General features: G+C 50.0%; 1 protein-coding gene across 1 annotated transcript in view; it reads right to left on the bottom strand.

Moving 5' to 3' along the window:
• Positions 1 to 10,372: 10,372 nt before the first annotated feature.
• Positions 10,373 to 19,497, bottom strand: part of radil2a (Ras association and DIL domains 2a) — a gene marked incomplete at its 5' end in the record, with an annotated part of 28,383 nt that continues 19,258 nt past the window's right edge. The window contains 6 exons of the mRNA XM_084448524.1: positions 10,373 to 10,628; positions 11,030 to 11,169; positions 11,955 to 12,058; positions 14,067 to 14,343; positions 14,803 to 14,984; positions 15,252 to 15,396. Of these exons, the coding sequence (XP_084304650.1) occupies positions 10,535 to 10,628; positions 11,030 to 11,169; positions 11,955 to 12,058; positions 14,067 to 14,343; positions 14,803 to 14,984; positions 15,252 to 15,396 (942 nt within the window). The 3' untranslated portion in view covers positions 10,373 to 10,534. The remainder of the gene's footprint in view (positions 10,629 to 11,029; positions 11,170 to 11,954; positions 12,059 to 14,066; positions 14,344 to 14,802; positions 14,985 to 15,251; positions 15,397 to 19,497) is intronic.

Below are 19,497 nucleotides of genomic sequence, written 5' to 3'. Positions count from 1 at the left end.
GGTGAAACGGCGCAGACAGGTTTCTGTTGGAGGCGGTGCAGGGGAGTGGAGGCGGGTTTTTCAAACTTTAGGGTGACGTCAACAAAGGGAAAAACGTCACGAATTCGGAGTATTTTTACCCCGAGTCAAATTGGACTGAAAATGTTACGCTTCCAGTTTCTCAAAAACGACAAAACGGATATATTTAATGTTTTTATTGTGTTTCTTCAATGTCCTATTGTGCAAATAGCACGTTCAAACTCAAAAAAAGTGAAAATGACCATGTTAATCCTTTAAGCAGTGTTGTTTTAAAGATGAATTCATCAAATAAAACAGACCAACAGATCAATCACTCTAGGGTTTAGAGGGCCTCAAAGTGGGATGGGTTTGAGTGTAAGCCTCCCCTGCTGTGTGTCGCTCCAGTGATGCTGAATATCTGTTGTGTGTGTGTGTGTGTGTGTGTGTGTGTGTGTGCCTGTATGCACATGCCAACACAGGCCACTGAGGACAGAGCCCTTCAGAGATGGCAGCTTCACACGCAGCCACACACACACACACACACACACACACACACACAACACACAGAAGAAACAGGAAGCAACCTGACAATATGAGTGTTATGTGTGTGTGTGTGTGTGTGTGTGTGTGTGTGTGAGTGAGTGTGTGAGAGAGAAAGACAGAGTTATGAGTGTTTTGTGTGTGTGTGAGAGAGAGAAAGACAGTGACATACTGTGAATGACTAAGTGACATAGTGTGTGCACATGTGTATGCATGAGTGTGCATGCGTGCTTGCCTGCCTGCCTGCCTTGGGCCTTGTGACAATATAACATCTATCTCAGGCCATCCACACAGGCAGCCCTCTGACCGTGTCTGTGGGCATCCTGACTGTCTCTGTGCCTCCTTGCACAGAATATTAATTGTATCACGACCCCAGCCCTGCAGATGCTGCCCCCCTGTCTCTGAAGAAGACTCATTCACCCATAACACCCTGGGACATCTGCCCCTAGTGACAGCTGAAGGAGTTCTGAAGGAGGTTGAGGACTTCAAATACCTGGGCTCTTGGGTCAATTCAACAGAACAGGACCTCAAAGTGAGGAAGGCGCTCAAGTGGAGAGCTGTAAACAGCATGAGCAACGTGTGGAAATCCAACCTCCCCCCTGAAATCAAGCTCCACCTCTTCAATGCCACCGTGGTGGCCGTTCTCCTGTGTGGCTGTGAGTGCTGGACCCTGAGCCACTCCCTGGGGAGGTCGCTGGACGGATGCTGCTAGTGGGAAGATGGCAGCAAGGAGAATGAGGCTGGCACTGCTACAGATACTGTGAGATTCCGGCCAGCAAGCTGGTGTTATGGGAGCCATCTCCATGGCGCGGACACAAGCCACGAGGACGTCCTACAAAAACATATGTGGACATAATTAAGATGGATGCAGGAGTGGAGACCACAGATGAGATCACCAGGTGTTTGCCAGGTGCTCTCTCTCTCTCTCTCTCTCTCTCTCTCTCTCTCTCTCTGTCTCTCTCTTGCTTTCTCTCTCTCTCTCTCTTGCTCTCTCTCTCTCTCTCTCTCTCTCTCCAGTCAACAACCTCCTGGAGAAGCCAGCCCCCCTGCTGTGCTGCTACACATCAATCTCACCCATGCTGTGATTAGTTTCACCTTCTAGAATAGCTCAACCTCCTGTTTGATGTTTATTTCAGCACAGAGCTGTAGGCGATAATTTGTGCTCAGATTCAATATCACACGCACACACACACACACACACACACACACACACACACACACACAGTATACCCTCTCTACACTTGCTGTGTGTGAAGATCGCATTAGCATTTATTACACACAGCGGATCAGGGCCAGATAGTGTTGTTTCATTCCTCTACTGCAGGCTGTTTGCTGAGAGACGGAGTGGCTGTGATACTGATGCCTAATGACCACTGCGCCACTGGGACCCCCCCCTCTAAGGCTGTGAGGAGATGGGCCGGGGGGGGGCTGAGATCGGGGGGTCTACGCTGGGTCCTGGGGCTGGGGGGTCTACCCTGGGTCCTGGGGCTGGGGGGTCTATGCTGGGTCCTGGGGCTGGGGGGTCTACCCTGGGTCCTGGGGCTGGGGGGTCTATGCTGGGTCCTGGGGCTGGGGGGTCTACGCTGGGTCCTGGGGCTGGGGGGTCTACCCTGGGTCCCGGGGCTGGGCCCTGAGTGATAGGTGAGGAGTAGACCCACGAGTCTGCCTCTAAACGCTGCGCTCAACTAGGCCCTTCAGTGGCGGGGATCTTGAAAGTCTGGCGTGGCGGGACTAGAGGAGGAGAGGTTTTCTGTCTGTTTGTCTGTCTGCTCCCCCGCACCCCCCCCCCACTCCCCCAGGCCAGTAACCAGACAAACATCCACCATCCAGGCCAGGGGACCGCCGTTCCCCGAGGCTGCAGGGGAACACTGTGAACCAGAACAGAACGGAGTGACCGCCGGAGGCCAGAGGTGAAATAACTACTGATCAGCCTGGCAGCCATGGAGACAGATGACCTTTACTCAGCCAGAGGCAGTCAAAGGTAGCTTTCTTGGAAGTAATAGAGAGTTTAAAACACAGTATTACAGCGCCACCTAGGGAGGACAATGAATTCTGCCTCTACAATCAATGAGTCCGCTATCACAGCTCCGGATCAACATGTTCACTGCCTGGCCACTAGGTGTCAGTGTTGTCATGAGATTAGAAGAATTGAAAAGCTGCAGCGTAGCAATGAGAGTCAGTAATGCTATGAAAGAGCTACTTGTGGGGTTTCCCCAAGGATGAGGCAGGGAGTGTGAGGGGCCAGAGATGATTGTCTAAAGATGGAAACACTTGCATTCAACAGAAGAATTGATGCTCTACCTCTATCTAACCTGTGAAACCTCTCGAAGGCAGAGCCTTGTGAGAAATAGTTCTACCAAGTTGTTTCTAAGTAGCCTAGCCGACGTTTACCGTGTTCATCGCAGCTATAGGCTAGTTTCCCTCAGCAGAGGATTATGAGGCATTGATTTGAATATCAGATATCAGTCTCAGATCCATGTGCCTGGTCTGCTACCTGGTGAGACAGCGTGACTCAGGAGAGGGGAATTCATCAACCTGAGGGCAGACTGGGTCTCCTGGGCGAGCGAGCCCCAGAGCTGACGGGTCCCCCTGCGGAGCTCTGCGCTGGGACCCTCTGTCTCCAGACAGGATTTCCTGTGTCTGAGGGAGGAGCAGCAGGCCTGTGATTGGCTGGCTGGAGGAGGAGACCTGGGCCAGCAGTGGTCACACCTAGACGCTGGGAGGAAACGTCCTTCAATAGCATCGTGCTGAATCATAATGACTGAGGCTTATTAACCAATAGCATCGTCTTGACTCATGACCGGGCACGCAGACAGAACTCCTCCAGGGTTCTGACCCGTAGCATGAGGTCAGACCAGACCGGTCACAGGACGGGCCCCTGTGATGGGAGGTAGACCGGAACCAGACAATCGTATCCGCCTTGAAGATCTCAACCGAGTGAAAAGTGTTGTGATTCTGCCTGATATCACGCTAGGGACGCGTAGCACTACCGTAGATATGACATGAGTGACAAGCTCTTTGTGAAAGAAGACTGTCACTGTGTTGCTCATCAACAGTGCTTCCAAGCTCACCTTTCACCTCACTAAGGTTCAATCTTTTAATCTCAATTCAAAAGACATTAACATCCCCGAAATCACTGCTTTAGCCAGCCTGTCCACCGAAAAAGTGAATGGCACGGAACGAACAAGCTTAAACCCTTTGGTTACACTTGGTGCTGTGGAAGATGCAGTCATGAGAGGGTTAAGTGTTCACTGCCACGTTGCGTTTCCTGCTCTCATTGTTCCAGTGTCCAGGAGGGAGGATGGGTCATCCCAGTCGCTGATGTCTGCCTGGTCCTTTGTCATCCATTTCCCCATGACAACTCTCTCCCGCTCTGCGCTTCCTCCAAAATACTGCCGGCTGACGATAGTTTCTGCTTAGAAATACTTTCTTGAATAGAATCCCTGTCATTTTAATTGCCCTGAGAAAAAAAAAGGTGGAAAAGGTTAGCTCTGTTGTTTTCCAAAATGTCTGTGTGACTCAGACAGGGACTGTCAACCATGATATCTTTGTGTGGCCCCACACACACACACACAGTCATTCTCTTCTCTCCTCTTCTCTTTCTTCTCATCTCTACCCTTATTTCCTTCTTTCAAGCCTTGCCAGTAACAGGCTTTCATCAGCCTCATCAGAAACCTCAAGGCTTCAGAAGTCCCCCTGACTGAAATACAGCCCGTAGCTCAGGGTCAGCCTTGGTCCTCCGGACACCCACCACGAGAGCAACCCCACGACCTCCGACCTCTCTGACCGTTACTGTAACGTTCACAGTCAATTTCCTTGTGAGTCTGGATCAAATACGACCCACTTAGCTCGGCGCCATCTTTTAAATGTAAGATGAAGGGAGTCACTGAGGCGTGAGATTACAAAGCGGTTTATGGCGGACCTCCGAGTCAGTGCAACCTGAATGGCCTGGGCGCCGTGGGATTGAAGATGTGTGATTGGCCGGCCGCAGTCACCGCCGTGACTCAGACGGTTCATAATGCTGGAGCTTTGTTCATTTCCTGGCTCGCTCTCCTCTCTCATCCTCTCTAGATCATTTCGCCTGGGAAACGACACCAGAACAATGTGCCTTATTTGGTCCCTCTGGCCACAGACGGACCGAGACAGTTGAGTAGGCTCGCCCCTCTAGACCCAATGTGAACCGTCACCCGATACACGCTAACACATCACATCCTTATGACTCTGAGATGACTGAGGAGGCCAGCCAGTCAGCTCGTCCATCTGTCTATCAGTTTACCGTCTGTCAGTCAGTAGGCTGTGATTCAAGCAAGTGACATTTAAAAAAAAAAAAAAAAAATTTGTGATGAAATCGATGCTTTGAATTCACAAACTATTCCAAACTAACAAAAATTGCTATCATTATCGGCCGACATGTTCATATCGGTGCTTCCCTAGCTATGAAGCTACTGTATGAGTGTGGCTTGGTGACTGCCTGTGCCTCTCCCTACATCTGAACCGTGAAGACATTCCACATATCTGAGGTACCAGACACTCTGAGGATGTACTGTCTGCAATTTCAGTTGCAGAAAAATTAAATGTATGTTTATATCTGGCTTATGCAAAATAGCTTCTTTGAAACAGAAGGCGCACCCAAAGCTTCTGAGCAGACAGCTACAGTATCAGCTGATCCTGGGAAGGGATTGTCTACTTCATACTTGTGGCCGAGCTGGAACAAACAATCAACACTTGACAGACTGACTATGTAGGGACCTGCCACTAACCACCACCCCCAGGCAGACTGTCCAGACTGACTATGAGGTTAACCACGCCAGCGATGAGGCCCCGGAGGAGGCTGTTCTATCTGAGGCCTCAGCGCTGTCACTAGCTATAAATCAAGCTGACTCACATAGAACTCTCTCACACACACAACTCTCTCTCTCTCTCTCTCTCACACACACAACTCTCTCTCTCTCTCACACACACACACACACACACACAGAGAGAACTCCCTCTCTCACACACACACACACACATACACACACAAACACATAGGTGACATGACTGATATGACTGGAGAGGCCTGGAGGGGTCTCTTTTCTTTCCCGCACGGCAAGTGACACACAGGTACACGTGAGTGAGCAGCGACACACACAACACACACACACACACATCTTCAGCGGTCAATGGTGGAATTTGTCCTCTGCAGTTTTCCCATCTAAGCCATCCTCCTCCTCCAGGGGCAGGCAGGAGCAGTGGGCAGCCATCGTTCATGGCGCCCGGGGACCAAGTCCAAGTGCTCAGTCCATGTCTGGTCAGGGACTGGACTGAAGAGCGTCTGTTTTTCATATTGGGTTCTTGAGGGAGGAAACCCTTGCAAACACGGGGAGAACATGCAAACTCTGCACAGAAAGACCCGGGAGATACCCCACCTGAGTACCTGACCACCCTGGGAGATACCCCAACTGAGTACTTGACCACCCTGGGAGATACCCCACCTGAGTACCTGACCACCCTGGGAGATACCCCACCTGAGTACCTGACCACCCTGGGAGATACCCCACCTGAGTACTTGATCACCCTGGGAGATACCCCACCTGAGTACCTGACCACCCTGGGGAGAGCATCCCCAGTGCCGACAAAGTCCCAAGTGGGAATCGAACCCAGAACCTTCTTGTTGTGAGGCGACGGTTCTAAGCACTGCGTCAGCGCGCCGCTCCGCATCATGAACCAATTGGAGTTCACAGTCTGCTGGGTTCACCATTAGAACGTGCTCTAACGTCTGCTGGGTTCACCATTAGAACGTGCTCTAACGTCTGCTGGGTTCACCATTAGAACGTGCTCTAACGTCTGCTGGGTTCACCATTAGAACGTGCTCTAACGTCAGCTTTCTGTCTGCGAGAAAGAGATGATTTAGGCTCAACACACCTCACACTCAGCATCTCAACACGTTTGAGCAGTTATGTTAATGTGCCGTACTGTAAGTGCAGAGTACGCAACTTAAATTACCTTTTATATGCAACACATAAAACTACTTTTTTAAAACCTGGGCTTCAGGCAGAGGGGGGAGAGCTTGGGTGTGTAACTCAAGTTTTTACGAAAGTGTGCTACTTTCCTCACAGCACGACCCTGCTACCAACAGCCATGTGCCAATCATGTCATGCTGCTGTACGGTAGCTACGGTAATGCCCACTACTGCTTGAATCTGTCTTGTCACTGTCCGTTTCGCTCAACAAATGTGTATATGATTATGTGTATATGTGAATATGATAACAGACTCTATTTTTTTCTGTGGTTTGATTGTACAGTACATCTTTATATTTGAAGTTTTTGTATATTGTATATTATATTTACACTTGTTCCTATTGCAATTTGTATTGTAGTCTTGCTTCTTTAATGTCTTTTCAATGTGGCGGCTGTATCAGCTCAGTTTCTCCTTAGTGATTAATACCTACTGTACCTACCTTGTACAGTCCAGAGTGAGTAGGCCGATACCAACAGTAAATACCAGTCGTGGGTCAAACTATTTGGGGCATGGTGCCCTATCCTTGGCAAAAGGTTGCTCACATTGCCTCCGCCTTTAAGAGTTGTGTGTGTAGTCATGTCCAGTCAAGTCCATTGGTGTGTAGAGTTGTGTGTGTAGTCATGTCCAGTCAAGTCCATTGGTGTGTAGAGTTGTGTGTAGTCATGTCTATTGGTGTGTAGAGTTGTGTGTAGTCAAGTCCATTGGTGTGTAGAGTTGTGTGTAGTCATGTCCATTGGTGTGTAGAGTTGTGTGTAGTCATGTCTATTGGTGTGTAGAGTTGTGTGTAGTCATGTCCATTGGTGTGTAGAGTTGTGTGTAGTCATATCTATTGGTGTGTAGAGTTGTGTGTAGTCATGTCCATTGGTGTGTAGAGTTGTGTGTAGTCATGTCCATTGGTGTCTAGAGTTGTGTGTAGTCATATCTATTGGTGTGTAGAGTTTTGTGTGTAACGGAACAGTGTTTGTACTGTATGTGTGCTACTGTATACGGAGTGGTGTGCTGTTCTGTACACTGATGTGAGGTAGTGTGTAGGGTCTAAGGGTGTGTGTGTGTGTGTGTGTGTGTGTGTGCGTGTGTGCGTGTGCGTGCTGTAGTGGAAAGTGCAGCTCCAGTGGAAAGCCCAGGGCAGCTATAAAAGCTGGTGTTGTGCTGTGGTGAGCCAGTAAACTGCCCAGGGGACACACCCTTGGCTCCCCCTCCTCCCTTCCTCCTCCTCCTGCCCCCCCAACCCCCCTCTCTCTCTCTGCTGGTTTAAACCAACTCAGCGAACAGCTGGAGTTCTCATCCAGAAGCGTGCCATGGCTTTATTTGGCCCTGTTCTATTTTACCACCCTATCATTTAGACCACATGCCTGTACGTCATGCCCCACCAGCGCAGAGCGAGAAACCAGAGAGAAACTGAGTCCTCCTGAGCTGTTGGTTAAATTCAATTCCCCAGGGTTTAATACTGTGTTTGTGATGTGGGAGACCCGGGTTCAAATCCCACCCTTGGGCATGCAGAAACGCAGGGGTTACACTGGTGCCGTGACCCGGATGCCCAGTGGATGTGGAGTGAGTTTAGGGGTGAGTGTAACAGTCCTCTTGAGTCCTGAGTAGGTAGCGCGTTGTTGGTTAACTACCCCAGTATACGGTAAATAGCGTCCACCCGAGCCGATGAAGACCGAGCTCGTCATCAATGTAGCTGGTTCAAACAGTGTTTGAGTGGGGTTCGAATCCCACCCTGGGCCTGCTGAACCGTACGGGTTACACTAGTGCAACAAGAACACGACCAAAAAGAGACAGAGGGTTAAAAAGGGGCAACACGCTTAGGGTAGTTTTCCTTTAAAAGCAAAATAATATTTATTATTCATTGTGTTCCAAAAATATTATAAACATATACATTATAAATATGAGAAAATATTGAATATTCTTCTTTTTGTCGTCAATAATATTGAAGACGTAATACTGTTGACCTGGTATCAAAGAAAATAAAAAGCTAAAATCATATATAACAGATATGAAAATAAAAACCTTACTCATATATAACAGTTACAGTTTTGCTATATGGAGATATGAAGATGGGTTCAAGCAGTAAGGTTTTGGTATGATGGCTAGAGACCGTCCTCGTGACCGCCCTAGTGACTGTCCTAGTGACCGCCGTAGTGACCGTCCTCGTGACCACCCTAGTGACAGTCGTCGTGACTGTCGTCGTGACCGTCCTCGTGACCGCCCTTGTGACCGTCCTCATGACCGTCCTAGTGACCGCCCTAGTGACCGTCCTCGTGACTGTCCATGCTTTGGTGAGAGATCATGGTAGAACTCCAGTGACACCTCAAACTAAACATGACTGGATTTGACGGAAAACAAAAGCATTCAATGACAACGGTTCATAAATGTACTTGTTCAGTATGTAAATCCCCAAGACACAATATACCAGTTTTGACAAACAGTTATAAGATATTTTCAAAATACTTATCCAGAAAAGACAACATTTAAAAATTCCAGTTTATTATAGGCTGAGCTGCTAATAATATCTGTGTTGTAGTTCTAGATTAGCCTGGCTGTGCTCTGCAGACATGCCTGTTCTAGACTGCAGCTAGAGAGGGGGTGTAGTACCTCCCTCTAACCACACATCAGTCCAAACACAGCGCTCGTACAGCTGAGCGGTCAACATGAAAAAGACTCAGATCACTAGTAGATAAAAATAGAACAAAAACCAAATGGCCCTCTGGGAAATCTAGCGTGTGTCGCCGGTTCTGATTGCGCCAGCAGCCTGGAGAGACCGGGGGAGAGACCGTAACAGCTCAGCGGTCCTGGAGTGTCCAGGGAGAGACCGGAACAGCTCAGCGGTCCTGGAGAGACCGGGGGAGAGACCGGAACAGCTCAGCGGTCCTGGAGTGTCCAGGGAGAGACCGGAACAGCTCAGCGGTCCGGCCTTCTGCGACCACAGCTCCTCTCTCCTCTCCACCAGCGCGGATGCGGGGACGTTTACAGGGCTGGACAGCTGACTGGGCCGTCTGGACAGACCACAGGACAGCAACACAACAACACACTGTCCGACCAGCAGGCCGGCTGTCTTCAGTCATCCATCTGGGTGCAGCAACATGTGGCTGCATTCAGTCTGGAGTGTTTTGGTTTGCAGTTTATATAGAAGCGGTTCAAATGAACTGGAGTGATTGTAGAGATTCGTAGTGGTTCATGTGAGACAGCGGAGCGGTCAGAGATGTTGTCGGTCACTGCTTCACGGCCCTGTCTCCCATGGCTTCTCTAAAGCACCGCTAAGATGAAAAAACAACAACACAAAAACCACTTTCCTTTTCTCCACAGACAACTAAGCGCAGAGGAAAGGCTTGTGTTTGTACACCAGAGCAGAATAGATCATCTTCTCATCCTTTTTCCGTTGGCTGGCGGAACATCTTCACAGTCACATCCTGAGAGGAAGAGCGCTCACACGGTCTGCACCACTAGACTAGAGAGCAGAGTGGCCTTATCTAGTCTCCTCATGAGTGTCCAAGTGTGCTCTAGCTAGCCCAGGAGTGTCCCAGTGTGCTCTAGCTAGTCCAGGAGTGACCAAGTGTTCTCTAGTTACTCTAGTCCAGGAGTGTCCCCCAAGTGTGCACTAGTTACTCCCGGAGTGTCCCAGTGTGCTCTAGCTAGTCCAGGAGTGACCAAGTGTGCTCTAGTTACTCTAGTCCAGGAGTGTCCCCCAAGTGTGCACTAGTTACTCCCGGAGTGTCAGTGTGCTCTAGCTAGTCCAGGAGTGCCCAAGTGTGCTCTAGCTCGTCTAGGAGTGTCCAAGTGTGCAATATCTAGTCCAGGACTGTCCAAATGAGCACTAATTAGCCCAGGAGTGTCAAAGTGCACTAGATAGCCCAGTTTTTTCCCGAATGTACTAGCTAGAACCTAGTCCATTGATAGTTGATATTTGACCAAGTGTGCACTAGCTCATTCAGGATTAGTCCTGAGGTTGTACACTAGCCCAGGCCGGACTTGTCTAGAAGGTGCTCTGGTTTTCCCTCAGCAGCGGGTGGAGTGGCCAGTGGGCCGGGGGTCCATCTTGGCCACCAGGAGCCTCAGGGTGTCTCCAGACGAGCGGATCAGCTCCCTGCCTCTGACGGAGAGAGAGGGGGAGGGAAGGGGGGGAGGGAGGGACAGAGGGAGGGAGGGAGGGAGGACAAAAGAGGAGAAACAACCATTTCGCGGCAGAAAATAGATTTTTTAGAAGCTGCATTCTCAGTGCCCCGTCCGCCGCCATTACATGGATATACTTGGCTCGCGCTGGATTTTAAATTTCTTCTACAGGCCTCCGAATTACACCAAAGTTATCTCGGTGAGTCAAACGTCTTATAATATGCCGTAAATAAGGTCCAGGTTGTCAAAAACGAACATTCTCCTTTAACAGTTATCGATTAATGAAATTCCTTGAAATTTGCAACCCTAGTTTCAAGTACAGTAGCACTATGGACCCAGGTGTGGCCTGGTCCAGCCCATCTCCCCAGGTCCGATACTCACACGTGGTACTCCAGGCCCACCAGGCTCAGTCCGTTCACAGCCAGGATCCGGTCCCCCTGCCTCAGCCTCTCACAGCGGGCGGCCGGGGAGTCGGGCACCACGGACTTCACATAGATCCCACTCATCCTCAGAGGACACGTCTGGACAGAGAGAGGACAGAACAGAGGGAGGACAGGACAGAGGGGAGGAGAGTTAGGAGACGGGGGTGGGGGTCGGGGTTGGACATCTGCCTACACGCCCTAGCGCTAATGACATCGTCCACCTAAAGAATGATGACAGCAACTGCTGTTCTCTATGTCCTGTAGGGGGCGCTGTGTATAACAACATTCTCCATGGTGCAGCTAGCTGCCTGGCTGGATCGCATCCCTATGGTGTTAAACACCGGTCTTTCATCACAGAGAGCGCCGTGACGACGGCCAATCACGATGGCGACAGGCAGCCTAGCGTGGAGGACGCCGGTTCAAATACCCAGGTTAGTTGATTCCACTAGTGATCCCGGCAGGTGTGTGATGGTTGTGGAGATAGAGAGCTGTGTGAAACCCAGGAGGGTTCTCAATGTGGGTCGAGGCTCCCGGTGCTGACGCACGCATGGAGCTCAACACGGCTCAACACCTGCTCAACACATGCCTGGAAACCCAGAGACTCCCCTCGCATACCTTCTTATTGTTTGGCTACAGGTTTTGGCTACATTTCATTGGTGGAACACATGGTGTGTGTGTGTGTGTTAGTCTGATCATGCCATAGATATCAGCGTTGCTCAACGTTAGTTGTGTGTGTGTTTTAACTGAACACGACGCACTCTCTCCTCCATCACACATGCGGTTCAGCGTCGCACGCCCAAACGCCGAGGGCAGAATCGCTATGGGCAGACGAGGGGAGGAAGAGAACCCTGGTTCTGGTTCTGGAAGGACCGGTCAGCTCTCACCTGTCCGTCGACCAGCGCCAGGCCCAGACCGTGAGGCCCTCTACGCAGCTCCACCATGAACACCTCCTCTTCCTCGGCTCCACCCCTCCTCTTCATACAGCCGGCTGTCAGACAGAGAGAGAGGGAAGGAGAGAGAGAAGGAGAGAGATAGAGAGAGGGAAGGAGAGAGAGAGGGGGAAGGAGAGAGATGGAGAGAGGGAAGGAGAGAGATAGAGGGAAGGAGAGAGATAGAGGGAAAGAGAGAGAGAGGAGAGAGATAGAGAGATGGAAGGAGAGAGAGAGAGAAGGAGAGAGATACCAGACGTCATAAGAGATCCATGAGCACTACCAACTTGACCCCACTGTCCTCATGACTTGTCACTGTTCAAATGAGAGAGGGAGAGAGGGAGAGCCAAGCTATAGAGACCATATAGGTTATTGTGAGAGCTGGACTGGCCCATATGCTGTCCTGTAGGCTCGTATGTCTGGTCAGAGGGAGAGGAGAGAGACCGTATGTCTGGTCAGAGGGAGAGGAGAGAGACCGTATGTCTGGTCAGAGGGAGAGGAGAGAGACCGTATGTCTGGGGTTGATATGAATTTGGATCCAGTACTAAACCATGTCAGGTCTGTGGACAGTTAAATAGCAGGTAGTTCTTTCAGTACCTGCACTAATGAGACTCAGACCGCAGGAGCAGAGGTACGCTAATCACACACTTAAACACTACACACACACTTTTAAACACGCTAAACGCAACACACTCTTAAACATGCTAAAGACACTTAAACATACCAATCACACATTTAAACACATTAAACACACAAACATGCTAGACACACACAAACACGCTAACACTTACAAATATACTACTGTGAACACACACATGACCTTAAAACAACACAGTGGTGCTGCACATATGAACACAGGGGCATGCTGGGAAAACGGGTCTCTCAGTCGCTCACGAGCTAGCGGTTACACTAGCATTCCCAACTCTCTCACATACCTCTCTCTCCCCCTCTACTCTCTCTCTGCTCTCCCCATGTCTCATCCTCTCTCTCTCTCTCTCTCACCCTCACCCCCCCACCCCCACCCCTCCCCTCTGGAGGTCCTGTCCAGAACAATGCCCGTTCAGATTAAGATTCCACAGGGCAAGCCAGCTGTAAACTCCCATGACGGCCCACCAGGGCTGCATGTGCGTGTGTGCGGTCTGTGTTTATATTTTGTGTGTTTGTATTATGTGTGTGTATGTATGACAATCAAGAATTTCCCCTCAGGGATAAAGTACCTCTCCATCTATCTGTGTGTGTGTAAATGTGTGCATGAATGTGTGTGTGAATGTGTTCCCTCCTGACATCACTACCCCCCAGAGCGTCCTGCCTCAGATTAAAGGATTAGTTGTTTCCAGAATAGCGCTCTCCACTGGCTTCTGCTAGCTCCCACTAGCTTCTGCTAGCTCCAGTTAGCTCCCACTAGCTCCCGCTAGCTCCCGCTAGCTTCTGCTAGCTCCTACTAGCTCCCACTAGCTTCTGCTAGCTCCAGCTAGCTCCCGCTAGTCCCACTGGCTCCCGCTAGCTCCCACTAGCTCCCACTAGCTTCCGCTAGCTTCTGCTAGCTCCCACTAGCTCCAGCTAGCTCCCACTAGCTCCCGCTGGCCCAGACCACCAGGTTACACAAGGACCTAGTATGTGTATGTGTGTGTGTGTGTGTGTGTGTGTGTGTGTGTGTGTATGTACAGGATGATAACATGATTTAACCCATATAATAACCCAGGACGAATCTAGGATCTTATCATATAATCCCGCTCAATATACTCAGTTACTTTCAACGACCCCTCATCAGTTCATGGGTTCATTGGTTCATCTGCACCTCCTGTCCTGACCAATGAGCCGACCGTTCAATCAGAGGCCAATCACACTAATGCCAGCCAATGAAAGGAAGGCTTTTCAAAGGTGTAGGATGTGGTTTGTGATTTTGTGTTAAGACTTTTTGTTTTTTTAATTTTGAAAAGATTTTGAGAAAAATGCAATGTGTGTGTTTGTGAGTGTGTGTTTGTATGTGAGTGTGTGTGTGTGTGTGTGTGTGTGTGTGTGTGTGTGAGTGAGTGTATGTGTGTGTGTGGGGAAGGAGTGACCCACCTGTCCCGTGACGCCCTGCCCCATCCTGCAGGTCCTGGTCCAGCCCTGGTGCCTGGGGGGTTTTGGGGGGGGTGAGCAGGCAGGGCCCCGGGGCCTGGGGGGTGTTGGGGGGGGTGAGCAGGCAGGACGGGTCCAGCGCCAGCCTCTTGTGGCAGCCCAGGTGGGCGTGGCCAGCGTCGGGGAGAGAGCTCTGGAGCTCCAGGCTCCGCAGCTTCTGGGTCAGCTCCGCCTCCGCCTCGCCCCCGCTGCTCAGCCCGCCGTGGGCCCCCCGGGGGGCCTGGGGGGGGGCGGGGGCGGGGTCAGGGGCGGTGTCAGGGGCGGGGTTGTCCAGAGGGGGGGGAGGGGTGTGGGGGGAGGAGGAGGAGGAGGAGGAGGGGGGGTCCCGGAAAGCGGACTCGGAGGGCGGAGAGGAGGACTGGAGGTCTGAGGTTGTCCCGTTAAAAACCTTGGAGGGGAGAGAGAGGGAACGAAGGAAGAGGGAGGGGGAGAGAGTAGGATAGAAGGGGAGGAGGGAGGGGGGGGGAGGCAGGGGGAGGGTGAGAGGGGGAGAGGAGGGAGGGGGAGGAATAAGAACCAGATGAAGGCTCATCAAACTGAAGTCTCCTGCAGTCATCACAGCTCTAATAACGTTGTCTTCACGTTTGAAACGGACGCATTATCGAACGCCAGTGGGACTCTGCTCCCTGATTGGTCGGGGCGCCAGGCTGACTGGCTGGGGTCGGATAGGTGGCGTTACCTGCTGGTCAGGGTCAGGATGAGCCTGCGTCTCATTGGTGAAGACACGACCTATGACCTCCTTTAGGCGGCGGAGCTGCTGGAGCAGGGCGGGGTCTGTGATTGGCTGAGCCAGCTCCAGGTGGAAGGTGTTGCTAGGCAGGATGAGGGGCGGGTGGTCGTCGAAACTCTCCAGGATGTCTGCTGTGGACAGGATATGACATCATCAACAACAGAACGACGTGATCAGAACTCTGACAGAGCTTTCTCAAAGTGTGTGTGTTGTGTGTCTTACAGTATCTGAGTGTGTGTGTGTTACCTTTGTATGTGTGTGTGTGTGTGTGTATATATGAGTGTGTGTGTGTATATATGAGTGCGTGTGTGTGTATGTATATGTGTGCGTGTGTGTGGTGTGTGTGTATATGTGTGTGTGTGTGTGTGTGTGTGTGAGTGTGTGTGTGTGTGTCCCACCGGTGGTCAGGGCAGCGGGGGCGTCCTGGGGGGTGGGAGTCCATGCGGAGGGGCAGGCTCTGCCAGGGTTGTACTCTCTCAACATGTGGTGCAACTGAGCAGCATTCAGCGCCATGAACTCAGCCCTCAGAGAGCTCCACGAGGCCTACACACACACGCACACACACACACACACACACACACACACACACACACACACACACACACAGAAACAACCACACATAATAAACACACATATAAACAGTAAAAACACTTGTCATCCACAAAGCTACCAAGCATTGTTGTCATTTGTACTGAAAGAGACAGAAACCTAGAGAGAGAGAGAGAAGACCTCCCGGAGTCCGATAGATACCCTTGTGTCTGCTGTGGATGTCGTAGCATGTCCGTAGAATGTTCTCTCTCCTATGATGCTTTTTAGCCTATCTTACTCTGAAATGTAATTTAATGTAATGTATTGCTTTATAAATGTTCTTAGCCGGTAGACAAACATACTCCTGGAGCTTGCTCGATCGCCTTGTTGAGAGGGGTCAGGGAAGAATTTTTACAGCTCACTTATCTGGCCCCCGGGTGATTACTGTTTTTTTGCTTCCCTCTGGAATATGTAGAGAGTGGGTCGTATGCCCACCTCCCTTGTTCTCTGTAAAGCGCATTGTGTTGCCTCTGGGTATGAAATGTGCTATACAAATAAAGCTTTGATTGATTGATTGATTGATTGATTGAGAGAGAGAGAGAGACAGAGAGAGAGGGATAGAGAGAGAGACACACAGAGAGAGAGACGTACGCCAGGGTATCTCCTCCCCAGTCTCCCTCTCTTGTTGTCATATTTCCAGATCTCTCCCAGAACAGAGACAAACAGAGTGGGCGGCAGCCAGGAAGCCAGCTGGGCGTGTGTGTGTGTGTGTGTTACTTTAAGCCTGGCAGGTCAACACGTTTCCCTGGCTCTCCCAGCCCAGCCAGGTTCTCACAGTGTCCAACCAATCAGGAACACACGTACACATACACGTACACACACGCAGACGGACAGGTTTCCTCCACCTACACGCTCACAGACATCATCTCCTGCAGATCTGGTGAAGCGTTGAGATAATAAGATAATCCCCTAAATAATATGATCTCTCAGGTTACTACGGAAAGGCCATTCAACACACACACACGCACATGGACGCACAGACACACACACACTCACATGGACGCACACACACACACACTCACATGGACGCACACACACACGTGCATGGACGCACACACACACACACATGGACGCACACACACGCACATGGACGCACACACAGGTCAGAGGTCATCCCTAGCTTCTGGGACACTGAGAAGACCGGGACAGAACAGGACGTCTCTTGAGGAAGCCCTTCCTGCGTCCTCAGGGACAGACTGAGGACAGACAGAGGACACACCCTGTCCAGCGCTGTCCTTCCCTCTGTCTACCTGTCTCTCTGTCTACCTGTCTCTCTGTTTCCCTGTCTCTCTGTTTCCCTGTCTCTCTGTCTACCTGTCTCTCTGTTTCCCTGTCTCTCTTGTCTACCTGTCTCTCTCTCTCTGTCTACCTGTCTCTCTGTCTACCTGTCTCTCTCTCTCTGTCTCTCTGTCTACCTGTCTCTCTGTTTCCCTGTCTCTCTTGTCTACCTGTCTCTCTCTCTCTGTCTACCTGTCTCTCTGTCTACCTGTCTATCTCTCTCTGTCTCTCTGTCTACCTGACTCTCTCTGTCTACCTGTCTCTCTCTCTCTGTCTGTCTCTCTGTCTACCTGTCTCTCTCTCTCTCTCTCTGTCTACCTGTTTCCCTGTCTCTCTCTCTCTACCTGTCTCTCTATCGCCCTGTCAGTCCCATTTAACCAGCCTGAAAACAGGTTTACTAGTTCTTTAGGTCCCATAAACCGGACCAGAAGCAGGATGTTTGTTTCTGTGAGTGTATGTGTATGTGTATGTGTATGTGTGTGTGTGTGTGTGTGTGTGTGTGTGTGTGTGTGTGTGTGTGGTGGGGGTGTTTGCATACAGTACATGTGTGTGTTCTTTGTCTTCTCTCTCACCTATATTCAGTTGTGTGATGGTATTTGAATTCTGCACAGCTCACAGTAATACTGTTACTGACTGACTAAATAACTAACAGCGTAGTCAGTGTTCTACTACTCACCAGAACTCACAAAGGCTTCTCCTTTATAAACAAGTGACTAAGAGCTTAATCTAGTGCTGAGGTCAAAGTACAAGAATAGTACTAGTGCTGCGAGCAGCAGTGAGCGGGCCCTCGCACCCCACGCGTGTCGGGGTGCTGCGCCGTTAAAGGCTGTGCTATTTCGGTGTGCAGTACTGAGAGAAACTTCCTGTCACCAGTAGGTGGCGCTCTAGGCGTGACTTAATACCGAAGCATAGATGTGTTCAGGACGGTACCTTGATGAAGCGTGAGAAATGTTGAGTAAGTCGGATAACGTATGTAGGAGTTATGAGGACTTCCTGTTTCACCAGTAGGTGGCGCTGTAAGTGTGACTCAATACCGACACATAGATGGGTTCAGAAGGCCACCTTCATGAAGCGTCAGCAATTTGGTGCAAATCGGATGATGTATGCAGGAGTTATGAGGACTTCCTGTTTCACCAATAGGGGGCGCTATACGTATGACGCAATACTGACACATAGATGTGTTCAGGACAGAACCGTCATGAAGCGTGAGCTATATCGGACAAATTGGATAATGTATGGAGGAGGTATGAGGACTTCCTGTTTCACCAATAGGTGGCGCTATAAGTATGACGCAATACTGAAACATAGATGTGTTCAGGACAGAACCGTCATGAAGCGTGAGATATATCGGACAAATTGGATAATGTATGGAGGAGTTATGAGGACTTCCTGTTTCACCAATAGGTGGCGCTTTAAGTATGACGCAATACTGACACATAGATGTGTTCAGGACAGAACCGTCATGAAGCGTGAGATATATCGGACAAATTGGATAATGTATGGAGGAGTTATGAGGACTTCCTGTTTCACCAGTAGGTGGCGCTGTAAGTGTGACTCAATACCGACACATAGCTGGGTTCAGAAGGCCACCTTCATGAAGCATCAGCAATTTGGTGCAAATCGGATGATGTATGCAGGAGTTATAAGGACTTCCTGTTTAACCAATAGGTGGCGCTATACGTATGACGCAATACTGACACATAGATGTGTTCAGGACAGAACCGTCATGAAGCGTGAGATATATCGGACAAATCCGATAATGTATGGAGGAGTTATGGGGACTTCCTGTTTCACCAATAGGTGGCGCTATAAGTATGACGCAATACTGACACATAGATGTGTTCAGGACAGAACCGTCATGAAGCGTGAGATATATCGGACAAATTGGATAATGTATGGAGGAGTTATGAGGACTTCCTGTTTCACCAATAGGTGGCGCTATAAGTATGACGCAATACTGACACATAGATGTGTTCAGGACAGAACTGTCATGAAGCGTGAGATATATCGGACAAATTGGATAATGTATGGAGGAGTTATGAGGACTTCCTGTTTCACCAATAGGTGGCGCTATAAGTATGACGCAATACTGACACATAGATGTGTTCAGGACAGAACCGTCATGAAGCGTGAGATATATCGGACAAATTGGATGATGTATGGAGGAGTTATGAGGACTTCCTGTTTCACCAATAGGTGGCGCTATAAGTATGACGCAATACTGACACATAGATGTGTTCAGGACAGAACCGTCATGAAGCGTGAGATATATCGGACAAATTGGATAATGTATGGAGGAGTTATGAGGACTTCGTGTTTTATGGCGAAATGTCAAACTTTGGCGGGGCGCCACGGCAAGGGTGTTTGGTGAAAACTCAATTTTTTTGATAACTTTTGATCACAAAGGTCTTAAGATGAAGCTGACCCGATATGAAGTTGATCGGATGAAATCTGTAGGAGGAGTTCGTCGAAGTACGAGGCATGGAAATGGTCAAAACAAGGACAAAATGGCACATTAAGAGCAAAATGGCGGACTTCCTGTTGCATGTTGGGTATAGCTCCAAGAGACATTTAAGTGTGGCTCGATGAAATACATATGCCCTCCGAATTTCGTTCGCCTACATCAAACTGAAAGGTGGGGCTCGCCATTTTAAATTTTCCAGGGGGCGCTCTTGAGCCGTTTTGCCACGCCTATTTCCGGCACCCATGAATTATCAAATTTTTCACCGGGACTGACGTATCTGCAAAGTTTCATCCGTTTTCATCGATGTTTAGGCC

This window comes from Borostomias antarcticus (assembly GCF_949987555.1).
Source record: "Borostomias antarcticus genome assembly, chromosome: 14".
Classification (NCBI taxonomy): domain Eukaryota; kingdom Metazoa; phylum Chordata; class Actinopteri; order Stomiiformes; family Stomiidae; genus Borostomias; species Borostomias antarcticus.
The sequence above is the reverse complement of the archived record's forward strand: the minus strand, read 5'-3'. Positions and strand labels throughout refer to the sequence as shown.